General features: G+C 42.4%; 1 protein-coding gene across 8 annotated transcripts in view; it reads right to left on the bottom strand.

Moving 5' to 3' along the window:
- The window catches only part of LOC124405098 (FH1/FH2 domain-containing protein 3), a 72,958-nt gene that overhangs the window by 26,964 nt on the left and 26,251 nt on the right, over positions 1 to 19,743 (bottom strand). For 7 of the 8 annotated variants that reach the window (XM_046879704.1, XM_046879707.1, XM_046879706.1 and 4 more), the window contains one exon: positions 16,478 to 16,587. In XM_046879704.1, coding sequence (XP_046735660.1) covers positions 16,478 to 16,587 — 110 coding nt within the window. Of the gene's footprint in view, positions 1 to 1,936; positions 2,060 to 16,477; positions 16,588 to 19,743 lie in introns of those variants that run through there. The other variant, XM_046879709.1, reaches the window with a different exon arrangement.

Raw genomic sequence — 19,743 nt, 5'->3', positions numbered from 1 at the left:
GCGCTATTATTTCGCACCCAACCCTGGGGGTAAATTAACGACGAGGAGAGAAGGCTACGCGTGAGTGATCGGCGTTCGCCGAGGGTGTACGCTTCCGTGAACATCGTCAAGGATACCACCGTAATTGCCGAGACTGCCAGAGGTAATCGGATAGGTAGAGGTGCCTCGACGAAATCATTACGCGACTCGATGTGCCAGTCGAGAAATCACATCGTCACGACTTATTCCGCGCAGCTGAAATAACGAGACATTATTTCAAATTTTATTTGCCGCCTTCAAACGTCTACGAATTACGATAATGTTCATTGAAAACGGTATCAGGGGATCGGGAATGAATGAGTGGCATTGTAAAATCTTCCCTCAGGTACTTGAACTGGTAGATAAAAAGTGACATGGTACTTGTGATTTTTCGGCGACACACTTAATCTCGGAATAAATCGCGAGTGTGGACGTACCATGTTGTCAAAATTGCAGGTAACCCAATAGCTGGAAGATTCTAGAAAACGAGGCCGTTTCGCTACTTTTGCGAATTCATCATTCTCTTTCTTCCAGCGGTGAACCGTAACCTGGACCAAAAACAAGCTGCGTTGAAAGAGAACAAAAATTTCGTGCTCACAACAAATATTTCAACTTATCCTTGTTTCACCAATAGCTTGCAGTGGACTGTTTCTCATTATGGAATTGATCGGAATTCAACGCGCTTGTTGTAAGTACCTACACCTACAAATACGCGACGTAGACTGTCCCGTTTAAAATAGGAAAAAACGAACGCATTCTCTTATCACCTTCCACCGAAATATATGCGACATTTCTGTACACCACACATTTCTGTGTACCACAAACAGCGCGTAAAATTAGGGTTAGATAACTTGCCAACATCGTTTTACCGTACTGTTCATAAATGACGCACTTTACGCACCCTCCACAGGGTTTGAAGATTGAAATTCCCTAGCAAGTGTTGGGAAACAAATGATATTTGTATAAATAAGAATGATCGCACAACATACGGGAGAAGCGAACAATAGTTATTAAGTACATTTCCCTCGAGTCATAAATCACTTAAGAATTAACCTCTCTAATTGTGCATCGTGTTAACGCCAAGAGCCTTGTGGTGTCTTGCTATGTCAGATACTAGATTCTGGTCTAAATTGAGCGACCGCACACTCATATCAAGTGTATCCCAGAGCACGGTCCAGCGTCTGAAATGAACCTTGTCAATGGACTGGAAACGGCATTTTTACTCACTCATTTTTAAAAAGAAAAGATTTTTTCCATTCTCTCAATATTAATTAGTACAACTCCAATTTTACTGTAATGAAAGAAATTAAATCCTTAGTCTACGGTGGTATTAAGACATCCGTGCATCCATCTAGTTTGGCGTCGAAGGCCAAGGATGGTATTACGACAACTATATGAAATAAGTAAGACCAAGATATTTGATGATCTTCTACGACCAGGACACGAGCCAAGTTGTAAGTTGGGATCTCAGCTCAGCTAGCTTGACGCAATTGCGGGGGCAAAGCAGGTAAATCGGTAGCGGTGTGCAACTCACTTGTATCTCTATTTCTATCTCGTTCTTGTCAAATTCTGTGTTTTTCTCGGGCCAAGTCAGCCTCTCAGTGTGTGATTCATCAGCAATAAGAGCATAAAACGTAACATATGAGTATCCTTCTTCGGTTGAAGAATAAAATACAACTATAAGTAAAATTTACTCTTCCGAAACAGAGTTGAAAAAGTATAGCCTGCCGATACCTTGTTTTTTGAGGGGTGATGGAAAAGTTTTACTACAGGAGACCTTCTAACACTTAAATATATGAATAGTTTACGTAATCTGATATTTTGTATTACGCAAACGGGATTTCAATCATTGATCAAAAGTGTTTAAAATTTTACGAACATATTGTCATTCCAAAAAACATGAATAGAATAAAATTACCAATATGGTGGCATGGTACGATCCAGTCTCATAGCACTTTCACTGTATGAAAAATATTCCGTACGTATCCTGGCGAAAGAACCGAGTCACGTAAAGTTCACCGAGAAAGCCGAATACAATGTCAACCATTCGAATACCGATCGTCGTACGGAGAAAAAGGACGAAAAAAAGGAAAGATTCCGATACACTAATCGTGTCATTACCACCCACTACGTCCGAGAACTAAACGCCAACTGCAGAGTATATCGCGTTTGGCTCGGTCGAGAGCTTCTTCTTTCGAAGCAACTCGCGAGCCGCGGCGATCGCCACAATAGAAATGGTGGGAGATCAAAGCTCCGGGTACGCTCACTGCATTCTAAGAGAGACTATACACACACTCTACTCGCGACAGCTACGACCACGCAGTGTTAAGCATGTCGTTTCTATGGTAGAATCAGTAGCCATGGCTACACGCGAATCCCTTGACACTCCGTTAATTCAAACGCGCAGTTTCGTCCGGCTTCTCAGCGATACCGACTAGCGGAGTAAATTTATTAAGAATTAAAACCGTTTAAGAATCACTTGGGTTTACGCGTGGCCTTGTACTAACCAACGATGCCCTCGATACCACTGGTCAATCCAATTTTTAATTTGAGTTTTTATACGAAATCACGTGACACAATATAGCTCGAGGTTGTGAAACAGTCCGCACACTATTTTGATTTGCCAAGCCTAAGGGTAGACGCTTCTGAAAATATTCCATAATTACACTGATTACGAAAGAGAAACTTACCAAGTTATTTTTACAGTGTGCAGCGAAGAGCTATTTGTCGTTCCAATAACCGATTACAGTTTCACCTACGTTCATTCGCTATCGGACCACTCGGCCTATGGTGAACCTGAAGCAGTTATGGGAACCTGAGGTATTCTGGTACACGCTGATTATGAACCTCGTGACTTGTTCACTTTCAAGCTCTCCATGCTCGAAATGAGATCAATGGATAAACGTGGTTCATAGGATTGAATACGTACAACTCCTAATGCCACAGCTGTCGCCTGGCCAACTATCTATCGATGTGCATCTTTTTACACGGTCAAGAAGCGTATCGTCCTCCTCTGAACTAGCATCAAGTACATCCGGCCAGGTTACGCCACGTTAATTAGTTCAAGTTAAGTTCAGTTGAATGGGGGAAGCGAGGAGGTCCTGAACCTGATTTAACCTCGTATGCAAACGTACTATACCTAGAAAATGCCCAGAGAGATTTTCCGTTTTGCCTACCACTACTGGCGAATAGGCGAAAAACAAACAGTTGCAGGATGGGAACCTGACCAGCGAGTGAAATAATACCTCAAGAGGGCGGCGGAAGGACTATTCAGGTATATATAGTAGAAAAGAATGATCGGTGTGGTCAATTCGTTGCGTGAGAGTGGATTGCCACGCTTATCGTGGAATAAATTAATTGAGAAAGATGAAGAAAGAAGCGAAAGAAACGAACGAGTGGTGTTACACGATGTGCCACTGTGTTGAAGTATCTCATGGCTGTAATATGAAGATAGAATCATATTGAAGTTAGTGAGGTTATTGTAATGATGCATGCTAAGCAAATACCGAGAGTTCGCGATTTTGGATTTGTCTGAAATTCAGTAAACCGTGATAAAACAAAACACACTCATATTTCGAAATCTTAGTTCCTTAAGAATCATTGTGAAATTAAGAAAATAATAATTTTCTCTACAATATTTCGTTACGATAATGTTACTAACTGCAACCTCGAAAGACAGGTCACGGCCCACAAACCGGCTAGTATGAAATAGTTACCAAGGAATATTGATCTTGAGATAAACTCAACTCACCCTGTGGAAACAAATTATAGTTGATGATTCATTCTGGACTTTATCCAATTTATTTTATTTTAGGAACCGACAAAAACCTCTACACCGTACTATGATGATGCTATTCGGAGCATCACACGTAATCCAAAAGGAAATAAGATAGTATGCCAAATTAACTTCCGACTTTTTGCCTTTTTCGCAGATATATCTGCCTGAATCCTGGATCTCATTGTTAGTTGTAATCTTTTCGTAAAGTAAATTTTACCACGCACCAAGTCGCAATTTTATGCAGGAAGGGGCTTTTACGGCCTTTCAAGTATAATCTCATATAAGGTAGGCTTCACAGATCCTGAACTCTTACTATTGTATTCAATCAAAGCACGAAGAGTTGATCGATCAGGAAGCTGGACCAAAAGCTGTCTAGAATTAGGTAGATCTTTTTTAATTTCTGAAACGTGAGGAAACTCATTTTACACACTTATTTTTCCTGCTATTAATACCAGTGGAAACTGGATATATCAAGACGAACGTGTATCTTTCTTTCATAAAGCTGAAGTAATTCGCGTCTAGAGTTGACCCAGTTTCGGAATAGCGTGCCTTTTCCAAAGAATCATAAATGAAGAGATACAATTTGTAACATTTTACTTCGTTCAACTCCATTGCCTCACGTACTCAATTATAATGGTCAGGCGGCTTGGCTTGCCATTTGAACAATCAATCTAAAATAGCAGGCTTTGCCACGCGTCACATCTACCAGTTTACGGATATTGTATATTGTATATCCACTAAGATTTAGTCGAGCAAGGAATTAAAACTGCAGAGGTCACGAATCATGCAGAATAATTTCGCCACACGATGTGAAGTCTGACAATCCGCAGAAATGAAGATGCACGCTCGCACCCTTGCTGCAAGCTGAGTTATCCATCCATTCATACGTTGTCTATTCACTGGTTCATTCATTTCTCCGATCTATCACGACCGCATCCACTCTAACACGCTACAGGTATGCGGTATGTGTATACTTTATTTGCACGGCAAACATTTTCAGCCTATGGTACCTATAAATCTAATTGATAAGCACCGAGCTTCATCTTCTCGGAATACTGTGAAATCCTAATAACTTGGCCTATTGCCCGACTTGATTAACTTTTCTTAAACCAGGCCTATACTTTTTTAACCGGAAATAAAAAAAAAACCGTCCAATTTCACGTAGTATTCTGAATCTGACGCACCGTTTCGAAATTGGCCGAGAGATGGACGAGAGAAAAACTACACAATTCATTAATACGTGAATTTTTTGAGTGCACGAGTAGATTAAAAAACTGACGCCAGTGATATTGAAATGATACGTGAGCGATCGTTAGAAAACGGAAGCTGCGGTATTCTCTTGATTCTGTATGACTCTTACGGCGAATTATCTAAATATTTACCCCCTGCACCGATCCACAGTGTATTTGTGGTATCCGAAGTAGATATGTGTCAAACAGTCACACCTCATTAACTTCTGTTGCCTTTTAGGCTGATATTTTCAAATTATCAAATAACTCGCTCACTTTCCTCCCGACCTTGCTCATTAGAAACACAACGAAAATTCCAGTCCAAACTACATCGCCAACGAGGCAGGTGGACTACCGCAAACCGAGCATCCAAATGCCGATACCCAGGTACCCATGGTTGTAGACATGGATACTATTGCATACATACACCATCAATGCAGTGTCTTGCGCTCCTGTTATAAATTGAGCGATAACAAGAACGAAAATTTCACAGTTTTGTGACACGAAATGCCTAGGAGGAGTCCCCCGAGAATCTGGGATGCCGAAGGCCGTCAGACCCTCGGATACGAGTTTGTGAAGGGAGGAATAACTAAAATACTCTATACGCCACGCCGAATTTGCAGTTCAAGCGCGTAGCCAGACTTATTTCAGCTCGATCTCTATATCTCTGTCTCGTATTCCGTGTTCTTCTATATCTCGGGCCGAGACGAGCTCGACTGCTTTTTCCCTCTCCTTTCCCTTCCTACAGTCCTTGCCTCAGCATGCTTCGTGTTGCCTTTTATTTTATTCGGTACCACCACGCGATCCCTGGAATAAGATACAAGCTGCAGTTTATTCATTCCCAGTTGTTCAAGCCAGGAATTTCGGGATGTTTCCCTGCATACCGCCAAATTTTACCTGCACGTTTACACTTAAAATGGCACGAAGAACTCCCCCGGGAGGACAGTTGTCGGGTGTTCCAACCTTCTTTCGAGCCTGCTATTACTTTTTAAGTCGTAGCTGCATGATTCCGAAATTCTGCAATATTTACTGACACTGCGCACTGGTCGTGACATTACATGCCTCACGCCTAAGCCTCTTTACGGAATCTCACCTAATGCCGTGCCACTGTATCGTTTACACCACGCAGGCCAATGTCCAAACAGTTTATCCGGCAGTATTACCCGGCGATACAGCATTAGAAAGCAAATGATTGATATCCTAAGATCACAGGATACGTGCACGGTAGCCATGCAGACAACGAGCAGCCTGTCCTTCTTCGCTTAGCCTTTCTTCATCGGTCAAACCGTACAACAACACACGGCAACTATTTATTACAAACACCGGCTCCAGGTGTCAGAATTTGATGCGACGAGCAGAAACTATGTCCTTCGGATATAAATGAACAAGTGATCAAGTAACGAGAGTAACGTCATTTCGTTGACATCGTAATTCATGGTGCCGAGCGAACCTTGTAATTTCCATGCAGAGACAGCCTCTCTACGCAAGTTCAATTATCCAATAAATCCAATTTTTTTTCTCTTCTCGTGTTCACTGAACCCTTGGAATTTACGAACCCGTACATCATTTTGAGCCTCATATAATCTGACGATCGTGAAATTTTCTGTCTTCAGAAAAATGCAATTCAACTTCGGACTATGGAACACATCAAAACACAAATGGGAAGATCCACAGAATCACGTTTCTGATGGCTCGCCAGTACGCTCCGAGAATTGGCACGCAATTATCACATGGAGAAATTATACATGAATGCAAACCCGAACTGTAGACTGTAGCAATACGTTACAAATAAAGACACAGGTCAGGACTAAAAAAATTTTATACAGCCTGGATTTTAGTTACCTGCAGACGTAGCATACCTCTCCGACGCATTTCCGCATCAAAGGTCTCGTCCAAGCAATTTGCCTACTACAGATCATAATTGTCATCACTCCAAGGTAAAAGATTTGCGAGAATAGTTATTTTTTTCTTCTTTTCTTTTTTGCACTAACAATCGTGACACCTATTGCACTACTTATGCCTCACAGCTTCCTGGTGCATGGCGGTAGAGTGTACAGTGACCAAAAAATACTCAGCAGGTATCACGCGAAACGATCTGGCACCATTATATTCCGATTTTTATCAAACTTATGGCTCAATTTACAGACTGGTGCGCATCGTTTCTTCCATTTGACGCATCACCGGCGCACGCGAATCGTGTGACTACCTACTGCGAAGCTTGACGATTCCCGAGTCGTCGAAAGCCAAGAGCCAGGGTCTACTACACGATTGCCCCCAGTATTCAGGCCGTCGGTGTCCCACTTCCACTTTTTTTCTCCCTCTTGCAGTCAACCATCTGACACACACGGAGTAAATTCTGCAGTTTGCAGGTGCATATAACACAAGCCAGATCTGCACGTTGATGGCTATGCTGGATGGATGGACAGATCCACTAGCGCAATCTAACCGTCTCACTCTACGACAAACAGCGTGCAAAAATTTTGGTATGTTTGAATAGAGAAAGTCCGCGAACCGTATCCTACTGACGGATCTGAAACGCGTAAACGCGGAGAAGAGAGATGAGCGATAACACGGGACCACCTTTATTTGCTGCATGGTCTCGGATAGCGGGCCTGGACGAATATTCAGGTAATGAAATACCGCTGCTGTCTGTTTGCTCATCTAACTTCTTTTATCCTGTTCAGGTGGATCGGGTTGAAACGATCTCAGTGACTGGCAAAATGGAAGGCCAATTATACCAACGAAGCCACTGTAACCAGCTCGACCGCTTCTTGCCTCCCTACGGCTGCAGAGTTGAATTGCGAAAAATGTATACCGACAAAGCGAATTCAGACGTTGCATTTCTTCCTTCCTCGTTTTCGTGAAACTTACTTGAGAGTATATATTGGGGTAAATCGTCTCAATTTCCCGCCCGACGCTGATTTACCCCAAGGAAATTACGTAAGTTTGAAAAGAATATCGAACAGAAACAGGTGAAAAAGTATATAAAATCCATGTTTTAACTCGTCTGTTCGACGAACCTAGAAAACACCAACTTTTTCAAATTGTATCATTTCTTATACGTCGTCCTTTTTGCAAGTGGTATTTTGCCATAACTGCATGCAAGATGAGCTACAGCTATCGATAAATCGTTATTAAAAAAAGGCTACCATTTGTCTGATGTGACCCCGAGTAAAGAAAAGGAACAGGTATCGAGGGGTTCGCTCCTCCTATTACTAGGGTACGTACGGCCGTGTATGCGATCGATTACGGGTTCGACAACACGGGGCGCGTCTCGAGGCAAAGTCTAGCGTCCATCCTCAAGTCTGGAATCAAAACTCCTCGAACGCTGCTGCAAAGAGACGCCGGAGGACGAATCGCTCTATCTGACTACAATATTTCTACGGTGGTAACTGTGCGAGGAAGTTGGTATTGTAATCAAAGAGAAGGCGGGTTAGTCGTGGTGTCGTGGGAACGCGTACTGGAATTGTCTTGGTCACGGACCGTAAAAGACGCGGTTCCATCGGCTAGCGGTCGGTGTTGAAGAGGCCGCAGCTTTTCACCGCGTTACATGTACAAACTATTGGGAAACCTCATACGATACTCAAAATGTATCGGACGATATGCGGATAATCGTGTTATATGGGAAATCTTAAAGCTGCTCCTCTTCGGCCATGACGTTTGACAGAACAGCTGAGGATGCTAGAGTGACGTGGCCTGCGGAGATGAAGAAACAAATATAAAGACACCTTCACGCTCAGTTCCGCCAGAGCACGTTCTTCACGGCCGTTGACCTTTTTGGTCAAACAATTCATCAAAGCTTGCTTCCATCAGTGTGAGAACATGAAAACATTCCAACGAAATCGAAAGGCCTAACTCAGGCAAGCGGTGCGTCACGATGTTATACAAACGTGTCTTTTAAATTTTACACTGCAGATGGCTGTTTATCCTTCGTCTCTTGATCACAGTTTCCGATATTGCTGCGGGCCGATAGGCTGAGGTCGGTAGGTGAAACGGTAACGTTCATAAAAGGCTAATGAAGAAGCTGCGTCATCGGGTGGCCACTTCCCAGGGTTTCCTTCTTCACTCGTTCTTCGTCAGTTGCATTTCGGATTATCGATTCTCCCCATGCAATGAAAACTGTTCAACGATGAGCTGTGGACTGCAACCGTACTCAAATAATAATTCGGAACTGAAAGCTTCTCAGAGCCATATTTTTCCGCTCTTCAAATCTTATTATTTTCAACTAAATAAATTTTTTACCGGTTGCGGGAAACTGATGGCCTTATTTGTCAAAGACAGCGTGTCAATAACAACACGGTACGTTGAAAATCTTGTTAAACAACATCGAGGGCGATACAACGTATTATTGGGGATTCCAACATATATTCTCACAATTTGATCTGACTTTTCTGTCCGACGTCGAAAAGGATATTAAATGGCGACTAGAGGATGATACGCATAAGAGAAGAATACAGGTATTCCTCGTATAATACACGCTCTGCAGAGGCCAGCGAGAGAGAAGAAGTGTAAGAAGAGCTGGAGGAGGAAGCAGAGAAGAAGCGGCAAACGATCAAGCCGCGAGGGAGAAGAGGAGGAGGGGGTTAAGGAAGGGGCGCTGCCGGAGACAGAGATGTGGAGGGAGAAAAGGGGAATCCACACCGCGCATGTGGATCGAACCGGTTGTAAGAAGCACAGATATCGCCGAAGTGCACCTGTATATGTATGCCCGATCATCTCCGTTTTTCACTTGTGGTTTCTGCGCCATATCCACTTTTCCGAATGCTTGACCAAGTGAAATAACGATCAATATAATTCACAATACGAAATATTATATTTAGTCAGTATTTATCCGTTACAAGCATTTATAAACGTTTCCTAACTCCATCGAACTTGTATAAATTTGCGTGTTGATTCCAAAGTTCTAGGATATTTCTAACAGTAGTATTGAGTAACTACAAAATTTTAAGGATGATCGTAAGGCTACTAAACATGTGACGAATTTATCACAGTAAAATAACTGCGCCTGGCCAGAAGAGCGATGTGCGGTAGCAAACCATTTGTATTTACTAATTGGATTTGATTTTTTGATTTCATTATTAACCCAACGTGTTAGGAACTGAGAAAATAAATGTTGTACAGTATACGGGAAATCGAGGACTTTAAAATAGGTGTAGACATACCGTATAATGTGGATTTGTGATAAATAGGCACTGATCTGGATTCTGGAGAGTGTCTGTACAGCTTTAAAGCTGACGCCAGTTCACTTATCGACGCGTTCGCCAGCATTATTTGTAACTCTAAAATAAAGTTTTGGAAATTGTCGGAGGCTGAACTACCCCTGCTTCCGGAGCCAGTAATTAAAATTGTTGAAACGCTGATTAATGCAATTTTTTAACAGATAGGTACATTGGGATAAGGCTAGAAAAAAATTTCAAAAAAAGCTTTTGATCCGATCCTTGCTGCAGGCAAACTCGAGCAATTGTTACTTATTGTTAAATGTCGAAGTCTGATGTTCTCCAGAATTGTTTCTACGACAAGTATCCGGTAAACGTACTTGTGTACGTTTACGTCATATGAGAAAAGAAGCGCAATTTTTTTGGTCAGCCTTCAGAACTGCTGCGAAAGCCTATCGTTTCGGAAAGTTCCAGATTCGAATAAATTGAGAATCACCGTAATGATGAATAAACTCAAGGTCTGATAGTCGCGTGCGTCAAGCTGAGAATGATAATCCTTCGTTCAAATAATTATAAGTATTCCTGAAAATATTATAAGCAACGGCCAGTTCTACGACTACAACAACGAATCGCAATAATTTTCAAGAATGGACTAGAAACTTGGATAGTAAAATGGCGGAAATTTTTCAGAATACACAGAAAGTCGTTTTGTCGATTGTTTTACTCTAAAAACACGGTCTGTGCAAACACGTGTGCCGCTGTGGTTACAGTTTGCAGAGATGTTTACGCGCTAAACTAACATGCACTAATATACACGATGAACTCATCGCTCCGCGAAATCATCCAAGGTAGCGAATCTTTCCTCTCTCCAAGGTAACCTTACGGTTCACGGTAAGAACAGCATTATGTATTACTGAGCGGAAAAAGTTGTTGGAACTTTTTGCATACAAGTAGTATAAAAATTCTGAATACACGGTATGCCACGGCCGAATCTTCTGTCAATATTGAGAAACGTCACGATCACCCGAAAACCCTATACAGAGTGTCCCGACTTACATTACCGATTAGGATACTTCGGTAAAAAGTTGAACGGTTTCGAGAAGGTGCGAAAATAGTTTGATATTCGTTTCATGCATACGTGGATAAATGGCACCTACTATTTTCTATCAAGTAATAATGGACAGCAAAGATTCTGCCATAAAGAATAAAAACAAAAGGTTTGCAGACCAGGGCAGGGTGGCCACAAATTTATGGGAGAAAAATTCCATGACATTTCCAAGTGTTCGAGGACCTAAAGCCAAGTTTTCCTTGACCTTTTCCCAGTTTCAGTAAGTTACCAAAACCTCAATCGTTCAGCAGGATAACTTTATATTCGGTTAGAATTCTATGAAAATTGAAAAAAAAATATAATGTACAAAAATTCAGTTTAAGCAAATTTGTTTTCTCGACGAAAAAAAGTAAACTTGTTATCTCAACAAATTATTTCCAATTCCTATGATAAAAAACTGATATTTTCAGTTTTTTCCATAACCAAATTAAAAATCCCCTGACAATTCCAGGTTTTTTCCAGATTTTCCAGACCTGTGACCACCCTGGCAAACATTGTCCTCTTTTCCACCCATACAACGACGAGAGTTTTGGCAAGGAATTATACAGTACCCGCGGAAGGTACTCGTCGCATACTGATAGCGGCGGGCACATGCGACCGAGCGAACCGGTTCATCAAGCACCGCGACTCCCCCGCAGCCGTGTCTCGCCTGCGAGAGAGCCGCCCGTTTAGCGCGGAAGAAGTCGACGATAAATTATGGGACACCCAGTGCATAAATATAAAGGGGATCTACCGTGATTATAAGGCCTCGAGTTGCGCGGATTCAGGATTCACCGCGAGGATAACCTATTTAACGGTGAATCGGCTCTCCATTCTCTCGGCTCCAGCAGCGTTCCGCGGATCGTTCGTTAGTGCTTACTTACTTGCTTACTTACACACGGAAACTAATAGTAAGGGGAGAAAGTACATGGGCGAAGGAAATAACTACCTAGTATAATTAAATTTTCAGGGGCATCCGAGCTTCGCAAAGATATCTCCTTATTGTAATACAAGCCTAACAATAAGCCTTCGTGGCCACCCCCCTCATACGCGGCATATTCCACCTAAGTAGAATTTGTTGTACAACAATTTGCAGAGCGTGGGGTACCCGACGTCGTCGAATAGATAATGTAGGTCAGTCGGTCCTAAGTCCGTTGAATTTACCATTTTCCGATGTACGATGTGACTACAAGCCGCCTGCAGCAGCACTGGACCGGTATAGGGATGAACATCCCGGTAACGACACTGGTACAAGATTAAAACTAGGTGCTTGGAGAAGTTCTTATGGATTTTTTGATACAAGATTTAGATACGTGGACTTGGATAATTCAAAATATATATGACAACGTCGAAATCGACCGGGGCTCACCCATAATAACATTTCTCGTGGATAGAGACAGGCTGTAACAGTACCTTCAATTCCAGGAATGAACAGGACAGGTATTCAAGCTGGATTGAAATTTTTTAATTCTCTCTTCAACATAAGTATGATAACAACTGTGCGTTGAATTAATTCAGGTTTGTTTTTGAATACGTTCTGATTTCTCCGCGGCATTTATTATGCTACTAAGTTGGTTCCTTGTTGCTATGGCAACGTCTCAAACTACGTGGCATGATGCAAATATTTTTAAACTAATGCCATATTTTATTCCCGAAATTAATACATATCTGCTACTGGCAAAACTTTAACCCGATTCGGGTACCATGGTTATCTCGTAGATTTATTTTCGTATAAAAAAAAAAAAAAAAAAAAAATCGTCGTACGCATCACGTATATGATATCCGACTATAATGATTATGGATTATGCCAGCTACTCGATCGATCGGTCACGCATGTCGTTACGCGTGTCATGAGCGCAGACGAGTATTATTACGGTATGAGTACAGACCGAGGCATGTAAAAGCGAACGAAAAAACGATTTAAGCTGAAGAATAAGGCAGGGCGGTGAGGAGGGACGGGAAATAGCGGGAGCTCAGAGGGGCAATTTTTATTGGAGCATCGTTGGCTACTCGAGTAGTGACCGTACGGTAATGAAATTTTGTAAAAAGGATCAGAATATGCAGAGAAAGGAAACCCGTACGGAAAGAAAGTAGAAGAGGTAACATAGAATAAGTGAGACACTATGAAACGGGTCACAAAACTTGTGTAACACTTAAAGGGAGGAAAACGGTTGAAGAGGACAGAGCGGAGAAACGCGCATTCGTCGTTGACACAACTGGAAAGGCTCAGAAGGAGGCTCCAACAACAAGCCGAGAGTTTGGAGAGCAGACCAAAAGTTTCAACAACTTTTCTCTCCTACTTATTTCATTCCCTTCTCCACATTGGCTTATTTAAGTTGATAGTTTCAAGCGAGTTCTCATTAAGTGTGCCATTCTATCGGCTCCTAACAGAAGCAATGCGCGACTACTCTTTCTTACGTCGATTGTCATTTTCCAACTCTTCTTTCACCGTCGTACGACTTACACGTTTTAATTGAATGGGCAATGACGATAAACATTACCTCATTCGTGCAAAGCTTACTCGCCAAGTTATTGTAGATTCAGGGACGCTGCCCATCACTTTGCTGATTAACCAACAGTCATTGAGATTGGATTTTTGATCGGAATTTTGGAAAACCGATTGCCAATTTTAGGTCAAATGATAATTTCCGTATTTTGCGATTACTCTTCCGTCTGCTGATATACACTCTGACGAAATGTCGGGCATAACAGACAAGTGAAATATGTACTAATTAGAGGACCGGTAGAGTCAGAATGCAGCGCATCGAATGTACGTATACATATAATATGTGTAATTTATACATCTATTACGATCAGTCATATTAATTACAACACCACATGCGGATCAGATGTCTCAGCGGATGGCGCTGAGAATCTGTGCTTGTGTTAAGTGCATAATTAGGATCGAAATGGCAAGATAAAAGTTTAAAAGTCCTTATTGACTGAATTTCTTAGAATAATGCGGGGAAACCAGGTTACGAAATCTATTTCCGTGTCACCAGGGAGTCTGCTGGCACACGGTATATTGTAAATATATCCTTCCTCCATCGCCATTCACGCTTCTGAGTCAGCTCGGCGACTTTCTCATCCGCAACGCGTCTCCGCCGACGTTGTCCACTGCCTGTCTTCAACGTCGTTGTTGATTGTTATTTAAAATGAGTGTACCTATGCAGAGTAGATGCATTCAACTATGCAAGTAAATCTGCGGCGCATACTGAAGCCCCCCCCCCCCCCCCTCCCCCCTTATGACACCACCTGGACGTGAGTAATTCGGACGTGACAGAACGACTAATTGTTGACTGCATTTTTCGTTGTCGACTTCGCTACCTCAATAACGTGGCGAAGAAAGAAAAAGTACCTACGAAACTTTGTATCTTTGGAGAGCATTGATTTCAGGTCTGAGTCATTTCTAAGCGTGATACGCATTGATGAATCTGGCTTTTATTTACGACACACCCTGTTCGCCACCTGCATGGGTTGCAGTTCTCCTGAAAATGAATCTCAGAAAACCTATTAGAAAAAAAACCCGAATTCCCGATGATAAACTGCGTGCGAGTCACGATAAAGAGTCGGCGAACTAGCTACACATTCAATGTGTCAAAAACTTCACAACACATCCGGATGAAAATCTCCCAGCTACTTCCGCGTTCGGTGCGACTCTGAATGAAAACATCTACGATATGCATAGGTGTATCGTATCGTCGCAGGCATAGCTGTAGCTACTACGGAGAGGTATAGAGAAAATGTGCCGTTACCTCGGTATCCGTCGATGCTTGCATGTCCGCGATCCTTGTTTTGGGAAATGAATACGAGGATAGTGCAGGCTTTCGACACTTTGCCAAGAATAACAGAGTAATACCACGAGTAAACCAACGCTATAGAAGACACAAAGCTGACGTTAAAAATATACTTGGAAAATTGCACCACTCGCCGCCCGGGAATTCACCCAGCACCGTAATTCTTGCCCCATTTTCTGCTCTCCCCTTACATACACCTACGAAGTCTTTCTACACCCCTTATGTCTTTTACTCTCTTCTTCTAATTTTTCAAATATCTTAAGACAAGAAATGCGATTTACGTGCAGGAAATGCATTTCCACACATCTCCCTACTACTACAACTGTATAATTTAATCGTAAATCCTAGGAATTCGCACAACAGCACGGCAAATATGTATATACCAGCATAGCTATAATGCTTTCCAGGATTAATGTCTGAAATGTGTAATACATTTTCAGTTTCAGGTACTCTGATCTGTGCGATGCAATGTCACGAGACACGGAAAGCTGATCACCGATCCTGCCATAATTTCCAAAAGTATTACATGTATACCTGGCATGTATGTATTATATTTATACTTTACGGACTTTTACGTTGTGAGTTTAACTTATTGTGCCTGGTTGTTGAACCCCCGAGAGCGTTACATCGTTCTTGGCGCGCCGAGTTATTGTTTTAGAAAGAGCGGTCAATATCGGTCAATATTATTCCGTTCTCTCTCTCTCCCTCTCTCTTTCTCTTTCTCTCGCTTCAATTTATTCTTAATGTACACAGATAAACAAAGTGTACACAAATAAACGTTATCTATATATCCCTCCTTGGTCTACAAGTTGTTTCCAATGGATATTGCACCGGCGTAACAAGCCATTCTTCCCAAATTGGTGTGCTGTCAGTACATGCTGATGCATATGCATCGTCTGGCATGAGCTCAGATTCTGACGTCGACGATTTTATACAATCTGCTTCTGCCGTGAAAAAAATCTTGTGCATAGACAAATGTACTCGTGCAAATCCGCAACCAAAATGAATCCGCAACCTTCAACCTCCAGCTATATGGAACGTTCGACAAAAGAAACGGAGGAGACAAAAAGGCAAGAAAGTTGCCACTGGCCTAGTTTACATGGTTTGGGTTTCACGTGACACAAGCATATGTATCACGCTAGCGCCGAGGGGCGTGTTACCGAAGTGGGTAAAGTTTCACGTTCTATCTAAATTTGCCAACGCTGGATTACGAAAATAGGCTGGATGAGAGTAGACCCTCGAAATGCACGTAAAAGTCAAGGAAGATGTTGCCACGGCAGTACTGAAGGTGATTTTCAAATAAAATAAAAAGTACATGTCAGGGAGATGTGGGGGGAAAAAGAAAAGAGATGGACGAGAAACGAAACCGATAGATTCGAGGGAGGGAAAAAGAGGAGCTTGCCGATACTCACTTGGTCTGAAAACCTTCGAATTCCTCTTGCTGCTCGGTGATGGAAGCTTCCAGGTCCAGGTAGGCACCGTAGTCACCGTCCTTGTATAACTGGAGAGCCGTATCGTCAAGCTATAACAGGAAAAAGAGAGAGCACTGATCATTGCTATGTCTATTCTCGGGTGAAAGATTCACGTGAATGGGAAACGGGAGAATGAGAAGATACCAAAAATAATTGAGACGAATCAGTTGAAAGCTCGATGTTATGAAGAAAGACGACCACGATCGGGACTCGCAGTACCTGTTGTATTGAGAATTTCGTTTCAGAAATTTGAAATTTGGAAAACCCTCAAATACATATTCGTATTGGCTGTCAAAACTCCAAATTAATACGTAGTATTCACTTAGGCTTGTACCTATGCACCGAATTTCAATATATCTATAAATACATTGTCTGCATTATACAATCTGCGGCCAAATACACAAATTTTGTTTGAGTAGGTTAATTCTAGAACAGAATCGATGAGGATTTTCATGAAATTTCCATGAAACATGAATGCTTTGAAGAGGCTACGGTTAAAATGGCTGCCTTATGCGTAATTCACTTATAATCAGATAGATAGGCTTCTTCAATTGATTTTGAACAGCTTTCAGCTGTTTTCCTCTTCTAATGGTTTCGCAAACCATTTTCTCCCATTCTCTTCAATACATCAATCACATTAGTTATCAAATTTCGTATTAAATCGTTACTTCAACGGAACGTGCCCCGCCGCGCAGTTCGTGTGGTATCAAGTTACCGTTCAAGAGAATACCTGTCCACCCGTTAGAAATATACATTCAATTTGCGCGACTTCAATTCAAGCGACTTCCAGCACGAGGCACAATGTTTTCTGTACCTACTCTCGCAATATATGAAACAAAAATACTTGATTATGAATGAAGGTAGAATGTACCGTAGCATTAATACGCAACGATAATATAGCTCGGTGTGGTAAATGCTCAGACGGAAATGGCTAAGACGTTATAACGGAGCAGACGAGCTGCAGGGACCGCGGCCGAGGACGTGATGTATTCGATCAAACAAAACGAAAAAAGAACGGGGAAATGAACGAACGAATAGAGATGGACGAAAACGTAAGCAAAGAGGTAAGTGAGTAAGCCGATCCAGCACGAGCGCAAACACCAGTGGTGACCCATATTTCGAAAAATTCGTGGTTCAAAATAGTTTAGCGCACGCTGCCGCGCATGCGCGCCACCCTAACCGACCGACCTGCAAGATTCTCTCACAGATTCAACCGTTTCATCCTATTATTACGTATCTCGCTACCAGCCACACGGAAAATGGGGGAATCGACACTCACTCTTATTTTTCTAGGTAAAATTTTTTCGCTACTCACCCCTGATAAAGAAAATTTTTATTCCCATTTTTCGAACCTGACATCATAGTCTTGTTTAACGTGGAAGGCAATAATTTTTCAGATCAAAATCGACATAATCTAACAGTCATGTTCCAAGCAGAAACACAAGTAGATTCTAGTGTAATCTCTAACTTCCTTTGTTATGGGAAAAAGAAGAAAAAAAAAACATAACAATACGGGGGAAAGGACGGTGAGTGCGAAAAGTAACACCAAGTTGGGTGAAGCTATAAAATATACGACCCTGGAGGGCTGACACTCACGAGCAAGAGAATTTCACCCGATAAATAAACCCATTTTACAGCTCGCACGTATATGTATTCCTGGCAGTCAGATGCCCAGACTATATATATGCCTATGCATAATACGTGCGCCATGTCTACGGGTATTGTTGCGCGAGAATTGCGCAGTCTATGAGAGGTCAAAAACGAGAGAGGTGAAAGAGGCGAAGGGGAAGAGAGAGGTAAAAGGTAAGAGGGACGATTCGCACGGCGACGAGGCTGTATAGGGGTAAGGACGTAAGGTATCCGACTACATCCCCTCTACGAGTTGCTGAATATCTCTCTAAGGCTTCTTTGCCTCCTTCGAGGGTTTCCCGTTGCTGCAGTTGAACACCTGCCAACCACTGAAAGATGCAACTCCACAGCTGTGCCCCGCGTCAAACCTCGTGGGTTCACGGAACTAACGGACGAGGTACAGTGGACCGAGTCCGGTAATGTGATGCGAGGAGAAGAATCCATCCGGCACACTATTGGGTACATCAAGACGCGAACACTCTGATGGCCCTTTCAGGCCTGCCTCGCGGTGAACACCGAAATTTGGTTTCGAAAAGCGTGGGTGGTATCGGTATAGGCATGTACAAAGAGGAGAATGAGCTGAAACTGAGGTGATGCAGAAAAAGGTTTCAAACACCAGGAAACCTGGCGGTGGGTACACTTGAAAGGTTCGCCTTCGTGCGAGCTCTCGGCTTGTTAGGGGCATCCTTTGGTGAAGTGTTTGTCCCTGGAGGGCTGTTCGTATACGACCTCGAAGGTATTACCCGGAACCCAGCCGCGTTTATGAGGATAACAGGAAAGAGAAAATTAACGTTTCTTTACATCTGCGAAGGTTAGAATTTTTTTAGGTTCTTCGTAGTGCTGCAAGGCAGGTACGATGGAGCTAATACGCATCTTCGTTGCCGAACGTATGCCCAACTTCGTACCACCAATCCCGGAGTTCTGCACCGTAATTTCTTTGAACAAACAAATAAAAAATATCTCGTTTGTATTTGATTCACCCTCGTAACACAGAATCGATGTGGCCGCCACAATCCAAGCGGTGAATAAATGCAGAACGTGTTTGCCAGAAAGCTTTGAGGTTCGCTCTCGCCGCCGAGTGCGAAAATATTTTATCGTCGTCGGCAATCTTCGCCCTTAAACAAACGCAGTGTTGGCTCACCTTATTTGTTCCGTTATACCCAGGACGTTAAACGCAAAGCAAGTGGAATGGAAAAAACTTTTTCATTTCCTATTTAGCTCCGTCTTTTTTAATAACCCCAACGGCTCGTATCTATGGCAGAGAGACACGCGCAAGTCTTGAAAAAGGAAATTCTAGTTATCTCGACTGATAAAATATCGATTCTAATCAGCAGCGCTTCGATTTTGGCATTGCTACAGACAGGAGAATTAACGGAAAACATCTAAAACCCAACTATAGCAGGAAAGACTCTCTACGCTGTCGACCGCCCAACCGAAGAAGCGAAACTCTGCTGAAAACTACACATGCATGTCGCGGGGTTATAAAAACAAACATAACATGTGTAGAAATGGCCTTGCATAGCGGCCGGAGAGCTGGACTGACAACTTTCTTTGAAAACTGTTAAATTTCGACCAGT

This window comes from Diprion similis, chromosome 4 (assembly GCF_021155765.1).
Source record: "Diprion similis isolate iyDipSimi1 chromosome 4, iyDipSimi1.1, whole genome shotgun sequence".
Lineage (NCBI taxonomy): Eukaryota > Metazoa > Arthropoda > Insecta > Hymenoptera > Diprionidae > Diprion > Diprion similis.
The sequence above is the reverse complement of the archived record's forward strand: the minus strand, read 5'-3'. Positions and strand labels throughout refer to the sequence as shown.